The 15,423-nt window shown below is 48.1% G+C and overlaps 1 protein-coding gene across 2 annotated transcripts; it reads right to left on the minus strand.

Moving 5' to 3' along the window:
- Window positions 1–8,117: 8,117 nt before the first annotated feature.
- LOC118671706 (endogenous retrovirus group FC1 Env polyprotein-like) lies at window positions 8,118–15,423 on the minus strand. 2 transcript variants are annotated; one of them, XR_004972825.1, is made up of 3 exons: window positions 9,545–15,423; window positions 9,383–9,432; window positions 8,118–8,996 (listed from the first exon to the last, which is right to left on the minus strand). XR_004972825.1 is itself a non-coding variant. In XM_036340393.1 (2 exons), the coding sequence occupies exons 1-2, from the start codon at window positions 9,860–9,862 to the stop codon at window positions 8,883–8,885; spliced, it is 594 nt and encodes a 197-aa protein (XP_036196286.1). In that variant the 5' UTR covers window positions 9,863–10,090; the 3' UTR covers window positions 8,118–8,882. The 2 variants fall into 2 exon arrangements, 1 of the variants encoding a protein (XP_036196286.1); XM_036340393.1 differs by having other exon boundaries at window positions 9,383–10,090.

Genomic DNA, 15,423 nt, shown 5'->3' on the forward strand with positions numbered 1-15,423 from the left:
GGTTGAGAAATCTTCTCAGGTCTCTTGATTAATATAAAGCTAACTGAAAATAGCATATACATAAATAACTTTCCTTAATCTTTAGAGAATAAAAGAATTATCACCTTTTAAAAAATATTTTTTGTTGATTTCAAAAAGGAAGGGAGAGGGAGAGAGAGATAGACACATCAATGATGAGAGAGAATCATTGACTGGCTGCCTCCTGCACACCACACACTGGGGATCGAGCCTACAACCTGGGCATGTGCCCTGACTGGAAATCAAACCATGATCTGATCATTCATAGGTTGATGCAGCCAGGCTATTTATTACCTTTATAAAGGAACATCTCTCACCCGGACCCTATAATTAATTCACAGCTTGGGGCTGTCAGGTAAAAATCTGCGTATTTCCAACCACCCCAGGGAGTTGATCCATAAACCACCAGAGACGAAGAACTTGAAGAGCCCCAGATAAGGTCAGTTAATTAAAAAATGAAATTCTTTTCTAGGATTCAATCTGCAAGGAAAAAATGATGAGAAGAAAAATCAGAAACTCAAGCTCAAGCTCCAGATAACTGAAAATTCCAAATCCTTTCTTGTTGGCTGGGGTAATCCACATCATAGTATAAGTATTATTGTTCTGACTAATTAATGCTAGGTCCATGTGAATGCTGGCTAGCCATAAAACAGCAAGAAAGATCACTCCCCTAGAGCAAGCATGTCAAACTCCTGGCTGGCGGGAATGAGGCATGTGCCACCTACTGGCTGCAAGTTTGACATACTTGCACTTAACAAAATCATTTAAGGCAGAGACTTTAAAAAATCAACTGAAAACAGCTAACAAATTCAAAGATCAAGTGGCTTGTTTTTCTGGGAAATAAATGAATAAGAAAACATAATTTTTGTTGTTTACTCTTATACTATTTATTAAAGAACCACTGATGTTAAAGTAATAAACCAACTCATAGCCACAAATGCCATCAAAAGCGAGCTCTTGAAATTTGCTTTCATTCCAGTCCATTCAAGCAGTGCATGATTCTCTGCCACCTTATTTTATTTTTGACAAAGTCTGGTTGCATTTTCCAATGAGTTCTGGTAAGCCAGCCAACAACTCTCTGACCTCTCCTATATTTTTTGGAATTTTAAGCATAAAGCCAGCAATGACTTGCCTGGGGTTGAGGGAACAAAGTTATTTCAGATTAAGACTCTAATTGGATAAAAATCATTAAGAAAATAATTTAGTAATGCCAGCTAAATTTACAAAAGCTTATATTCATCTTTAAGTTAAAGATTGAGTGTACAATGGCAAGCTAAAATGAAACACTGTATACCCAGCGGTGCTGGGGCCGTGATCTTCTTCCTGTGCTTTACAAACTCAGACACTTAAAATAACCACAAAGGATAATCTGAAATTAAAACTTTCTTAAAATATATTTTTTTATTGATTTCAGACAGGGAGGGAGTAGAGGGAGAGAGGAACATCAAGGATGAGAGAGAATCATTGATTAGTTGCCTACATTGTGGACATGTGCTCTGACCGGAAATCAAACCTGGACCCTTCAGTCCACAAGTCAGCGTTATATGCCAGAGCCAAACTGGCTAGGGCTGAATTTAAAACTAAAAGCAGTAGTCATGTTCTAGGCTAGAATCTTACCTGACAAAGGTCAATTTCCACCTTAACTAAGCCTGTGTTTTGTCTTTTTGCATCTACCATAACATTCCTTTGGAATCTCAAAATAATTTCCTTTATCTAGACCCCTCAAAGTACAGGTACCACATCAGAGGGGAGACCACAAATACCCTCACTGTTATTGAATTAATTGCTGACTGTTAACTATCTTGTACCCACCTATGTAAAAGAAATATGTGTCGCTCTAACTGGTTTGACTCAGTGGATAGAGTGTCGGCCTATGGATTCAAGGGTCCCCAGTTTGATTCTGGTGAAGGGTTTGTACCTTAGTTGTGGGCACATACCCAGTAGGGAGTGTGCAGGAGGCAGCTGATCAATGTTTCTCTCTCATCGATGTTTCTAACTATCCCTCTCCCTTCCTCTCTGTAAAAAAAATCAATAAAATATATTTTAAAAAAGAAATATGTGTCTATCAATTTACTTTTTATTCTATCACCAATGGATTTAATACATGTAGGTCGTATTTTAATTGTAATGTATCAAATAAGGTGCAAAACTGCCATTCTCTGGAGCATTTTCTCAATCCTTTGAAATTTTGCTTCCCAGCAATTGTCAGTTTGGCTCAAATAAACTCACAAATATTCTCTACAGGTTTGAATATTTCTTAGGTTGACATAACCAAACTGATCCATTTCCTCAACATAATTTTAAAACCACACAGCTAGAGTGCAAAGAAGAGTGTGTGTGTGTGTGTGTGTGTGTGTGTGTGTGTGTGTGTAAGAAAGAGGAGAGAGGGAGAGGGAGGGAGAGGGAGAGAGAGAAAGAGGGAACAGGGAGGGAGACAACCTGTCTAAATCCTCAAGTCCCTTTTAAAGAACAGATACATAATAAAAACCTAAAGGAAACCACATTAGAAATACAGAGAGATCTACAAAACAAGAGGCTTCCTTCATCCCCCAAATACCAAACCAACACAAGGGAGAAACAATGAATGCAGTGGATCCATGTGCCAAAGTTTTGGTCCTGCCTCATGGAGACACTGCAAGGAAAGCCAAAGCAAATGTGATAATTCACCTGATTCTTTCCCAGGCTGTGCCTTAAACACACTATGTATTTGCTGGCTCACTGGTCAACACAGAGAAAAACACTTGCTTTCATTCTCAGTAAGGAACTTTGGGAGGTAACTTGGGCAGGCACCAAGAGAGCAGCATCAGCAAACTAATTAACCACATAGGAACTGGAGGCCCTTGCACTCTGCCTACAACCCTACCTAACCATTTCAGATAAGAATTCCAACTTGTCCCTATTTACCCTTATTCTTATTGAAAAGCTCATCCTCATTAGACAATCCTTGTCATGTAGCTTCTGTGCCATGTTTTGCTTGTATGTGGCATTGAGAGGTCTAAATGTATCCCTTAGCCAAGGCGGCCACTTTTTCCAGAAAAAGCCCTCCTAGAAAACAAACACATAAATATGAATTCTGCCTTTTCCTTGCTTTCTCCTGCCACAAAACATGCTGTCCTGTTTCCTAGTCCCACTGCTCCACTGGGGGGTGCTGTGCTATTGTCCTGTGTGTGGTTGGTACCATTCTGCATCTCATATTGCTAAGCCACCAGCATTTATCTGTGGTCATTTAGGTCAATTATTAAATCTTGTTCACTCAGAATTTCTTTTACTCACTCAGGCATTTAAGTCTCACTGACTTAATGTGATTTAGTAATGACTCTCCTCTCTTTGCAGGAGTGGAGGAACCAGTACATTCACTTGAAATCACGGGTCGAAGGATCTGTGTTGGACACAGAAGGAAGTAGGTAGGCTTGGTGCTGGGCTGAGCTGGAGGGAGCGGAGGAGCACACACATGACCCACAGTGGGGTCCACAGAGGCTGAGGCAGGACAAGTGAATGGAGCAGTGGCCCCACCAGTACTTTTTCTGAAATAAAGTCCTGAGGAGGGAAGTCGTAGGCAGTTACTGCTCACACATTCTTCTTTACCCTTTATCTCCAGCAACTCCCTGGTAGCTATCCAACAGTTGGGAGGGGTTTTTTGTTGTGTTTTTAATAAAAATGCTTGATTATTTATTTTTGTTCTGGATTTCAGAGAGAGGAAGGAAAGGGGGAGAGAGAGAGAGAGAGAGAGAGAGAGAGAGAGAGAGAAAGAGAGAGAGAAAAAGAGAGAGAGAGAGAAAGAGAGACAGAAAGAGAGAGAGAGAGAGAGAGAGAGAGAGAGAGAGAGAGAGAGATTAGCTGCCTACTGCCTGCCCTCCTACTAGAATTGAATTTGAAACCGGGCATTTGCCCTCACCTGCTGATGCATGGGACAAAGTTCAACAAACTAAGGCACGCTGACCTGAAGTAACCACAAAGAATGGTTTGAAATTGAAACTTTTTAACTAAAAGCAGGTTATGGCAGGTAACCAGCCGGCCCCACCCCCTGGTTGAACTTCCAGTCAAGAAGACAATTTGCATATTAGACTTTTATTATATAGGAAATATATATATATATGAAATATGCAAATTAGGCCAGGACACCATAACGGGTCATGACCATACACCAGGAGGTTGTGCACACAGGTGAGGCCTGGAGCTAATATGGAGACAGAGACAGGAGGGCTGGCAAGCCGCTGTGCTGGACTTGGGCCGGCCCCCTGGAGCCAGAGCGGACACAGACAAGGATGGGGGCTGGCTGGCAGCCTCCGCAATGGAGCACAAGCCTGGAGAGGAGACGGTGGGCCCGCATCCGGTGGAAGCAGCATGGCTCCCTCTGGCCTCCTGCGGAATTGGCGCGGGTCCCTCCCGGCTCCTGTGAGCGCTGGTGGCTCAATTCAGCCTCCCGTGGAAGCAGTGCAGCTCCTGGCAGTGCACCTCGGTTCCCCCCCGGTCCCCACAGAAGCAGCAGGTGGACTACTGCACACGATATTGCAGGATGGGCTACTAGTATCAGAATAACTTCCCCTGACAGTACATCGGGACTCAAATCCACCTATCACATTTCCTTATGTGCTTTTGGAATATGTTAAACCACCCCTAGAAAGTTTTTACTTCCAAAGCATATCCACATATACACATTTACCTGATGGGGGCTGGGGCTGGGGGTGAGGGTGGGGAGCTTCCTCTGGCTACTACCCTTGGGCAAGTTTAGCCCCATCTTGGGCACCACCTCAGCCTGGGCAACAGCCCACTTGCCCCGGCTGTTGCCTAGGTGCCTGGAGCAGAGCACCTCTCCCCGTGGGTCCAGCACATGGATACCTACCATGTGGGGCACAGAGCTGGAGCTGGGGGCTGCTTGAGTGGTCTGCCCCTGCTGGCCCTTCCAATGGTAGTGCAGCCAAGGAAGAAGGGAGAGCTGAGTGGGGAGGTGCTGGGGCCAGGCAGGAGGTGCAGGCCTGCGGAAATGGGTGCAGGGAGAAGGCCCATCGGAATTGCTGAGGTCCCTCTGGATCATCTTCAGACTTTTCTTATCTCTGGCTATTTGACCAGAACTGATAATGGGTGGAGCACAGTCAGTCAAGGGAGCTATGTCTCCAAGGAGCCTAGAAGAGACTGAGCCCATGAAGGGGCCGCTATAGGGCATGCAGTGGGGTTGGGATAGGATAGGGTGTGGGGGGTACTATAGGTAGCCAGGCACCTCTGTACTGTGGCATATATCTCATCAGGGCCTCCCTCGTTGTCTCCCTTTCCAGCTTGGAGAGGAAGGCAGGGGAGGCCCAAAAGGTGTCCTCCTCCTGCCCCCTTGATGCCAAAAGATCCCGAGGGTATTGCAGGAGGCGGGGCAGGGGAGGTGGGGGAGGAACTTATGCAACCCAAGCAGGCCAGGGCAGCAGTTAATCCACTCCATCCATAAGCAGCCCTGCCTCTGACTTAAAACCCTAAACCAAAGTGCTATAGATTTTAGGAAAAAACTCAATACTAATCAGAATATCCTATTTACATTTGACTTTCTCCTCAAGCCCCTCTATAAGAGGCAAAGGATTGAATATTTTCATGAGAGTTTATTTAAATCTCTGGAAGATCATTTTAACGGAAAGCTACATGTGATCATTATTTGAAGCAAAATCTTAACCAAAATTTCCCTCCTCCTAAGCATCCTAGCAGGAAGTCATCTCTAAAATTTTAAAGTTAAAGGTTCTTTCAGGTATTGCCTAAAATTAAAAAACAAAAACAAACAAGCAAAAAACCGGTGTTGTAAGGCAGAAAAATTCTGCTCAGAGAGTTAGTAGTTTAACAAGGGGAGAGCTTGATGATGTATCCGAAAAGATGAGTTTTAAATGAAAGAAAAAAAGAGAGGTCTCCACCACCCCAAAACACACCAGAAACAGACCTTCCTCCAGTTTACCCAAAGGCTCCTCGGCCATGCCAACTTCGATACTCATGCACTCAGGATGACACCACCTGTAAAGCACAGAACTTTGGCTTTGCTTCTGAAGTGATGCAACCACAATACCTTCATTTTCCCTTTCTTCAAGGTCAGAAAGATCTGGAAGCTGTAAGGATTTTGAAGTAAAGGTCCTTCCCAGAGTCTCAATGTAGACTTCAAAATGTTTTGTTATTAGAAATAAAAACGAGGAACCAAGATGGCGGCATAGGTTAACGCCGGAGTTTGCTGCCTTGAACAACTACTTCAAAAGTGAAACTAAAAAACGGAACGGACATCACCCAGAACCACAGGAACGCTGGCTGAGTGGAAGTCCTACAACTAGGAGGAAAGAGAAACGCATACGGACACTCAGAGGAGGTGCAGTGCTGAAGTCAAATTCTGAGGTGCGGAGTGCGCGGAGCGGGCTGGCGACGGAGGGCATGGTTGGCGTTTTCAATCGGGAGGGAGTCGCAGACTCTGAGCTCCAGATACAGGCGAGTCTTTAGGGACCCAGACTCAAACGGAAGAAGCGGGACTGTCTGGCTTCGGTCAGAGCGAGTGCAGCTTTCTCTCTGAGGTTTGCAGCGGGTGCTGGGACTCAGAGAGGCAGAGCCCCTGGGGACAGGACTGAGAGCCGCCATAACTGCTCTCTCTGGCCCACCCTGTTGATCCTGTACAACCCGCCCTGCCCAAGCCCTGCACAGAGGCATTTGCCGGATAGCCTCAGGCAAAGGCTAGATTAGCACCTCCCTAGAGGACAGAAGTTCTCTCACTGCAGACACAGCTGATTCTCATAGCCACTTGGCCTGGAGGTCAAACCCTCCCTGGTATTAGCTACAACAATCAAGTTTTAACTATAAGACTGCGAACAAAGACCACTAGGGGGTGCACCAAGGAAGCATAACAAAATGCGGAGACAAAGAAACAGGACAAAATTGTCAATGGAAGATATAGAGTTCAGAACCACACTTTTAAGGTCTCTCAAGAACTGTTTAGAAGCCGCCGATAAACTTAATGAGATCTACAAGAAAAATAATGAGACCCTCGATCTTATATTGGGGAACCAACTAGAAATTAAGCATACACAGACTGAAATAACGAATATTATACAGACTCCCGACAGCAGACCAGAGGAGCGCAAGAATCAAGTCAATGATTTGAAATGCGAGGAAGCAAAAAACACCCAACCGGAAAAGCAAAATGAAAAAAGAATCCAAAAATGCGAGGATAGTGTAAGGAGCCTCTGGGACAGCTTCAAGCGTACCAACATCAGAATTATAGGGGTGCCAGAAGATGAGAGAGAGCAAGATATTGAAAACCTATTTGAAGAAATAATGACAGAAAACTTCCCCCACCTGGTGAAAGAAATGGACTTACAGGTCCAAGAAGCGCGGAGAACCCCAAACAAAAGGAATCCAAAGAGGACCACACCAAGACACATCATAATTAAAATGCCAAGAGCAAAAGATAAAGAGAGAATCTTAAAAGCAGCAAGAGAAAGAAACTCAGTTACCTACAAGGGAATACCCATACGACTGTCAGCTGATTTCTCAACAGAAACTTTGCAGGCCAGAAGGGAGTGGCAAGAAATATTCAAAGTGATGAATACCAAGAACCTACAACCAAGATTACTTTATCCAGCAAAGCTATCATTCAGAACTGAAGGTCAGATAAAGAGCTTCACAGATAAGGAAAAGCTAAAGGAGTTCATCACCACCAAACCAGGATTATATGAAATGCTGAAAGGTATCCTTTAAGAAGAGGAAGAGGAAGAAAAAGGTAAAGATACAAATTATGAACAACAAATATGCATCTATCAACAAGTGCATCTAAGAATCAAGTGAATAAATAATCTGATGAACAGAATGAACTGGTGATTATAATAGAATCAGGGACATAGAAAGGGAATGGACTGACTATTCTTGGGGGGGAAGGGGTGTGGGAGATGCAGGAAGAGACTGGACAAAAATCGTGCACCTATGGATGAGGACAGTGGGTGGGGAGTGAGGGCGGAGGGTGGGGCGGGAACTGGGAGGAGGGGAGTTATGGGGGGGAAAAAGAGGAACAAATGTAATAATCTGAACAATAAAGATTTAATTAAAAAAAAAAAAAGAAATAAAAACGAAATTCCAACAATCCCAGCTATCAGTTGAGGTGTTCTGCAGCTTCAAAATCAAGTAAGACTTGCAGATGAATTACTAGATATAAACAACTATTTTTATAAGTACCATACAAATACTGGAGAAAATTATGGACACCATCACCCAAGTCTAAGAAATTATTATTAATTCTAGCTGGTGGTCCAATACTCAGATACTTCCAGTTACAAGTCTCTCACATCTCCTCCCCACAACCCAGGTCTATTCTTGTCTCTAAAGTCTAGAATTTCAATGTTGAATGGAATCTTGTTTGTCCAGTGGTCGGCAAACTCATTAGTCAACAGAACCAAATATCAACAGTACTTCTTCAAAATAGACTCGCCCAGGCCCAAAACCGACTTTTGCGCATGGCCTTGCCCTGGAGGCCCTTGTTATTTGCATATAAATACTTGACTATTTACACTTTAATTCCTTACATCAAGGCTAATGGTAGCTATGAACTGACACATTTGAAATATATGTTTAATAATGCTAATAAGGCTGAGGATGGCATCACTCTGTGGAGGTTTCAGGAGGTAGTTTCCCCTCCTGTCTCAGCATTAGAGTCGGAGGTATCAATCTGATGAACCCGAGGATTTACTCTGCTTTTTCTCAAATGTTCGGAGTAAGAAATCCTCCTTGATGAAGCTGAGGATTTACTCCGCTCCCTGTACAGGGTAAGAAGAAGACAAAGGTCAAGGCTTTGACTCTTGAAAGATACAATTAAACTATTCATTATTTCCTCATTTTAGATAAGAATTCTAAGTGTTCCCAATTATTTACGTTTTTAGTAACAGTTCCTGCTCCTGTGATTTCTGCTCCCCCTTCTTGCATTTCTTGCTGCCATACATATTCTTCAGCCAAAGCAGCCACCTTCTCCAGAAACCACCGTCCTACAAAACAGACGGGGAAATATGAATTCCGGTTCCCGTGCTTTGTCCCGCCACAGTACTTTGTCCTCCTCAAATGTACCTCAATATCCTGGTCTGAGGAGGATTTCTTACTCCAATAATTTGAGAAAAAGCCACTTGGAGGAAAATACATACCTGTAAGGTTCTCAGCACAGGAAACAAAGTCAGAGAGTTAAGCAAGTCAGAAAGGGGGAAAAGAGCTTTAATCTGCGTCCCTGGCCAAGACCCACGAGTCCCAAAGGCGGGGCCACTGAAGTCACGCCAACATGGACAACGAGGGAGGGGGGGTTTTAAAGGCCAGGGTCAGGCAGAGGCAGGTCGGAGGGCAGCCAAGTGTAGGGGTGGAGCAGGAGCTGATTTACAGTCACCTGTGACATCTCCACGATCCGGAAGCGGATGAACTTAAGGAGGCAGGGGGCTAGGAGAAAAAAGACACAGATGAGAATCAGGGGCCCTATCATGGGTAGGACCCAGGTAGCTAAGGGGCTTTGGAACCAGCCGAAAAGAGAGTTGTTCCGGGAGTGTCTTACACATAGTTCTTCACTCAGCTTAGTCAGGGTCTGCACGTTTTGCTCCACTACTCCAGACTTGTTGATGTAGTAGCAGCATTCCTCCTGAAGGAATATACAGGTTCCTCCTTTTTCTGCAGTCAGAAGGTCTAAGGCGCACCGGTTCTGTAGGGCTACTTGGGCTATTGATGTTACTTGTCGCTGTAGGGAGGCTAAAGAGGTGGTAGAAGACTCGAGGGCTAATTGGAGCTTGTCATTGAAGTCCTGAGCAGAGACCAGACTGTTCCCAAGGGACCCCACGGCGAGGCCTACGGAGGCGGTGATACTCACCCCTAACATGACAAGGAGGAAGGCAGCCCAACAGGCCCAGGGGAGGGATGAAGGGAGCAGCCAGGCGAGCTCTGACTCTCCATACAAGGTTAGTTGAACTACTATGACCACGAAGCAAGGCCTGGGGTTAGAGGAGTTTATGCAGTTGCTTAAGGTGCTGTTGCACCAAAAGAAGGTACCCGGGCTGGCCTTGGTGAGACTGACTGCAGTGTGGTTTTGGGTACAGTCACAAGTGACTCATCCCCCAGTTACCGGATTACTGGTCTGGTAGCATATCCGTGGGGGCAAGGTGGGTTCTGGAGTTTCAGGCTCCTAAAGGGGAATGCCAGTCGAGGGAGGCTGACATTCACCTTGCCCCTGGGTTCCTGGGGGAGTTATGAGTGGGACGGCAGCCAGCAAAGGCCTTTGGAGAGAGAGGTGCATAGAAAGCAGTGCAGGACATTGGGCAGGGTGCGGGTCTCGTTGAGGAATAGTAGAGTGTGTTGAATAAGTTGGAGCCAAGAAGATAGGACTTCTACCCGGGGGAGTCAGGCAGCTTCCCTTTAAGGGACTGTTCGGCCTATAGGATGCTGTTGGAGACCTGGATTTGGGCCTCCTAGGCCAAGACATATTCCCGGGAGATGTAAATGGTCCCTGAAGGGGTCAAGCTCCAACCATTCCAGTATAGCTTTCCCATAATACCTGTAACCCATCGCTGGTCACAGGGATCCCGGACCCTGATGTTGAAGGTCCCACCCTTCCAGAAAAAGGGGCCAGCCCTGACCTCATTATAGGCATCATGGATGACACAGCCTCTCCAGCACCAACCCCCATAGGTGTTGACATCTTGATTACACCTGTCTGGGTTCCACTGGTTGTAAGCAAAACAGACATAGGGTCCGCCATCGTTGAACACTGACTGGAGGTCGACAGTCATCAGGATCTCCATCTGGCATCCAACCAGAGGGCAGTCCTGAGATCCTACCTGCCAGGTGACTTGTTTGCTGTCCTGGTAGTAGGTTTCATGGACCTTGAACCTCCACACATAAGCGGGTGGGGGTGGGTGTAAGTTACTCAGGGCCGGGAGGAGAAGGAAAAGGGGGAGGGCAACTAAGGCGGACCTTAGTGGGGCCCAACACCTCACATTTATAGAAGTCATGCTGCTCCGCGGTCCTCTTGAGTCTGGAGAGGTGGTGCCATGACGAATCGCCAAGCAGCTTGGCCGTGGTGGGGTTGTAAGGATTACAGTGTGAGGTCCCATCCACCTAGGCTCCAAGGCTTTGGGATGTAGATTCTTAAGGATGACCGAGTCACCAGGGTGAAGGGCTGGTCCTCGGGAGCCCTGGTCAGTCAGTTCTGGCTTGGGCAGAAACCTGTCCACATGTTCTCAGAGCAGCTGCCTGAGTAATGACAGATATGGAAGATAAGTACCCAGGGGAGGAGAATCAGTAGGGAGATGGTGGTTGAGCAAGAAGGGTCTCCCATATAGAAGTTTAAAAGGACTTAAGAAGGTGGGGCTCCTTGGTGTAGCCCAGATTCTGGTCATGGCCATGGGCAGGAGATCTGGCCAGGAGCTGCAAATTTCTAGAGAGAGTTTAGTTAGATGGTCTTTAAGGAGTCCATTAATTCTCTCGATCTTACCCGATGACTGTGGTCAGTAGGGTATGTGTAGTTTCCAGGAGATGCCAAGAGAGGTGCTAACCTGCTGAATGACCCTTGATATAAAAGCTGGGCGATTGTCTGATTGGATGGAGGTGGGGAGGCCGAACTTTGGGGTTATGTGTGTTGTTAGGGTCTCAGCCACCACTTCAGCAGTTTCCTTGTGGGTGGGAAAGGCCTCTACCCACCCTGTCAGGGTGTCTACCATGGTAAGCAGATACCTGGTCTTTTTGTGGGAAGGCATATGGGTGAAGTCTACCTGCCAGTCCTGCCCTGGGAGGTGTCCCCTCATTTGATGGGTGGGAAAGTTGAGGCTCATTCCTCCCTGGGGTGAGACAGCCGCACACATGGGACAGGAGGAGCAGGCACTCGTGATCACCTCTTGCAGTGTGGGCGAGGTGAAAAGGGGTTAGAGGAACCTCCAAAGTGCCAGTGGTCCAATGTGCAAAGACCGGTGGATCTGTTGGGCAATGGCCCCTGCCTGGACCCAAGGAAGGGCGATTTTGTTATTTATAAAGATCCATCCCTCAGGACCGGGAGAGCCTCCCCGCTGCAGGAGTTTATTTTTCTCATCTTCTGTATATTCAGAGGTAATGGAGGGAAGGGAAAGAAACAGGACTGGGGCTGGGGACCCTCTACCCTGAGTTAAGCCTCTGGCCACCACATCTGCTTGGGCGTTTCCCCGCGTAACCAGCGAGGAGTCAGTCTGTGGCTTCGGCAGTGCACGATGGCTACCTGGGAGGGAAGCTGTAAGGCATCAAGTAAGCGTGTTATGAGTCTAGTGAGCCTTTAGTAGAGAGAAAGCCCCTCTCCCTCCAAATTACCGCGTGGCAATGGGCTATCAGAAAGGAATACTTGGAGTCTGTATATATGTTTACCCTCTTCCCTTTGGCCAGATGTAGGGCGCCAGTCAGTGTAATGAGCTTGGCTTTTTGAGAGGTGGTACCCTCTGGGAGTCGGGCCGCCTCCAGGGTCCGCTGGTGTGTTACTACTGCTTAGGAGGCTTTCCTACGTCCCTGGGGGTCTGGGAATGAGCTACCATCCACAAACAGAGTAAGGTCAAGATTGGAGAGAGGAGAATCTGAGAGTCCTGCCCGAAGTGAGTGAGGGCCTCAACGACCTCGGGGCAGGAATGCGTTGAGGCAGGTTGGGTGGCAGCAGTGGGAAGGAGAGTGGCTGGGTTTAGGGCTGGGGACTGGGTCAGGGAGATGTCAGGATTCTCGAGGAACAGGAGATGGAGTTCCTGCATGCGAGAGGGGGCAAGGAGAGATAAGGATCTGTGGGACAGGAGACCCTGTAGTCTGTGGGTGGAGAAGACCTGTAAGGGTTGTTGGAGGCAGAATTTTGGGGCCTCCTTGGTGAGAGCGGCAGCTGCAGCCAGAGCCCGGAAGCAAGGCTGCCATCCCTCAGACCATGGGGTCAAGCTGTCTAGACAGGTAGGCTACAGGGGTGAAGGCTGGCCCTAGGGGCTGGGTGAGGACCCCAATAGCCATTCCCTGTCTTTCATCAGTAAATAGTTGGAACAGCTTAGAGGTGTCCGGGAGAGAAAGGGGCAGGGGGGGATGCCAGAAGGGTATCCCGGAGCTTAGAGAAAGCCTGACGAACCAGGAGGGTGAGGAGAGGGGGCCCGCTGGTGTTTCTTTAGCAGCCTGGTATAGGGGCTTAGTTAGGAGAGCAAAGTTTGGGACCCAATGGCAGAAGAATCCTACCAGTCCCAAAAAGGATAAGATCTGGTCTGAAGAAGTGGGAGGCTGTAGGTCTCGTATTGCCTGTGCTCGGTCAACTGTCAGTCCTCAGGAATTGGGTATCAGACAGATCCCCAAGTAAGTGATGGTGGAGGCCGACAGTTGTGCCTTGGCAGGGGACACGTGGTATCCCTTGTCTCCTAGAAAGTTGAGGAGACTAGATGTATGCCTCTGAGACATGTCCAGGGAGGGGCTGCAGAGGAGGAGATCATCCACATACTGGAGAAGAGTGCTGGGTTCTAACAAGCATTGTTGGAGGTCTCTGGCTAGGCCTGGCCAAACAGGTGAGGACTGTCTGTGAACCCCTGGGGCAGGACCGTCCAGGTGAGATGGTGGGATGCCTGCTCATCTGGGTCCTCCCAAGTAAATGCAAACAGATGGAAAGAGTCTGGGTCCAGAGGGGTGGTAAAGAGGGCATTCTTGAGGTCAAGGACGGAAAAGTGGATGGTACCGGACTGGATGCGTGAAAGGAGAGTGTAAGGATTAGGGACCACCGGGTGGATGGGGACCACCACTTCATTGATCAGCCGGAGGTCCTGAACCAGATGGTAGGTCCCATCTGCCTTCCTAAGTGGGAGGATGGGGGTGTTGCAGGGAGAGTTGATAGGTATGAGGAGACCCTGCTCCAGAAGCTGAGTAATGAGGGGTTTGAGCCCTCGGCGGTGAGTTAGGCAGATAGGAAATGGGGGACAGGAGGGAAACGAGGTGGGGTCCTTAAGCCTGATCTTGACCGAGGCATGGAGTCTAGCAACCACCGGGGTAGAAGTTTCCCACACCTTTGGGTAGAGAAGGGACACAGGCAGTGGGGGATCGGCGTCCCCATGAAGGGAGGGGGCCAGGAGCAGAAAAAACAGGGAGGCTGAAGGGCTCCAAGTGAGCTGCAGAGTGGCCCCTAGTTTGGTGAGGATATCTCGTCCTAAAAGGGGCATGAAGGCATGACTAAGAACAAGTGGGTTATAGAGCTATCATCGAGGAGACAGGGAAGGGGTCCGGTGGCCAGCGGGCAGGTGGATTTCCCATCACTACTCATGACTGAGATCATGGAAGGAAAAAGGGGCCCTGAAAAGGAGGGCAGGACAGAGAAGGTAGCCCCCGTATCAACCTGGAAGGAGCCCGGCTTACCCGCTACGTTTAGTGTTACCCTGTGCTCAGCGAGGGTGATGGGGGTCGTTGAGTCCAGGCACCTTTAGTCTTCAGCCAGTTCCAGCATGGCCAGTGGCGGGTCATGACCTGGAAGGGCGGGCCCTCAATCCTGAGACGCAGAGGGCCCATCACTTTTCCAGGGTCAGTCACGTTTCCAGTGGCCGCTTTGACTGCACGCCAGGCAGGACTTGGTTGGAGCCTGGGGCCAGGGGCTCTGCTTTGCCCAGTGGCCTTCATTTCCGCATTTGAAGTATTCTCGGGTGGCATTTGTCCCCTCATTGCACCCCCACTGCGCATAGCCCCCTTGGGACAATGCGTGGCTGCTGTCGGCCACAGGGCTGCAACCAGGGCTTGGCTTTGCAGGTCTACCTTCTGTCGAAAGCAGGCCTCCAGATCTGACTCTGCCTGCTCCTCACGGGCATTAAAGACCTTAAAGGCCATGTTCACTAGATCTCAGACTGGGGTCTGAGGGCCATCCTCAGCCTTTTTAAACTTTTTCTGAATATCTGGGGCCGACTGCAAGTTGAAGTGGGTGGCTAAAACTGTCCCTCCGGCCAGGGACCCAGGGTCCAGATGAGTATACAAGGTCAGTGCCTCAGTCAGCCAATTAAGGAGGACCGCGGGGTTCTCATCTGGTCCCTGAGTGATTTCTCTGTTTGTCATAATTAACTACCTTGTGGGAGACGGTCTGTAGGCTGGCCATCAGGCATTGGAGCATCTGGTCTCGGCGTCGGCACCCGTTTTGCCCTTCAGGGGTATCTAGTTGATACTCCCAGCCCGGCTCCTGGCGAGGAATGACCTGGGTCCCCACTGGCATATTGGCATCTGTAAGGTGAACCTGATCTGCGTGGTTCATTGCTGCCCCCAAGACTCTCTCCCTTTCATCTGACGTTAGGGTGGGAGAAAGAATGAATGCATGAATGTCATGCCAGGTGAGGTCATAGCCCGAGAGCGATATCGGAATTCCTTGATGAACAAGGTGGGGTTGGTGGAAAAGGACCCCAGCCGCTTCTCAATCTGGGAGAGATCCGACAGAGAGAAGGG

The sequence above is a fragment of the Myotis myotis genome, unplaced genomic scaffold (assembly GCF_014108235.1).
Source record: "Myotis myotis isolate mMyoMyo1 unplaced genomic scaffold, mMyoMyo1.p scaffold_m19_p_17, whole genome shotgun sequence".
Classification (NCBI taxonomy): Eukaryota; Metazoa; Chordata; class Mammalia; order Chiroptera; family Vespertilionidae; genus Myotis; species Myotis myotis.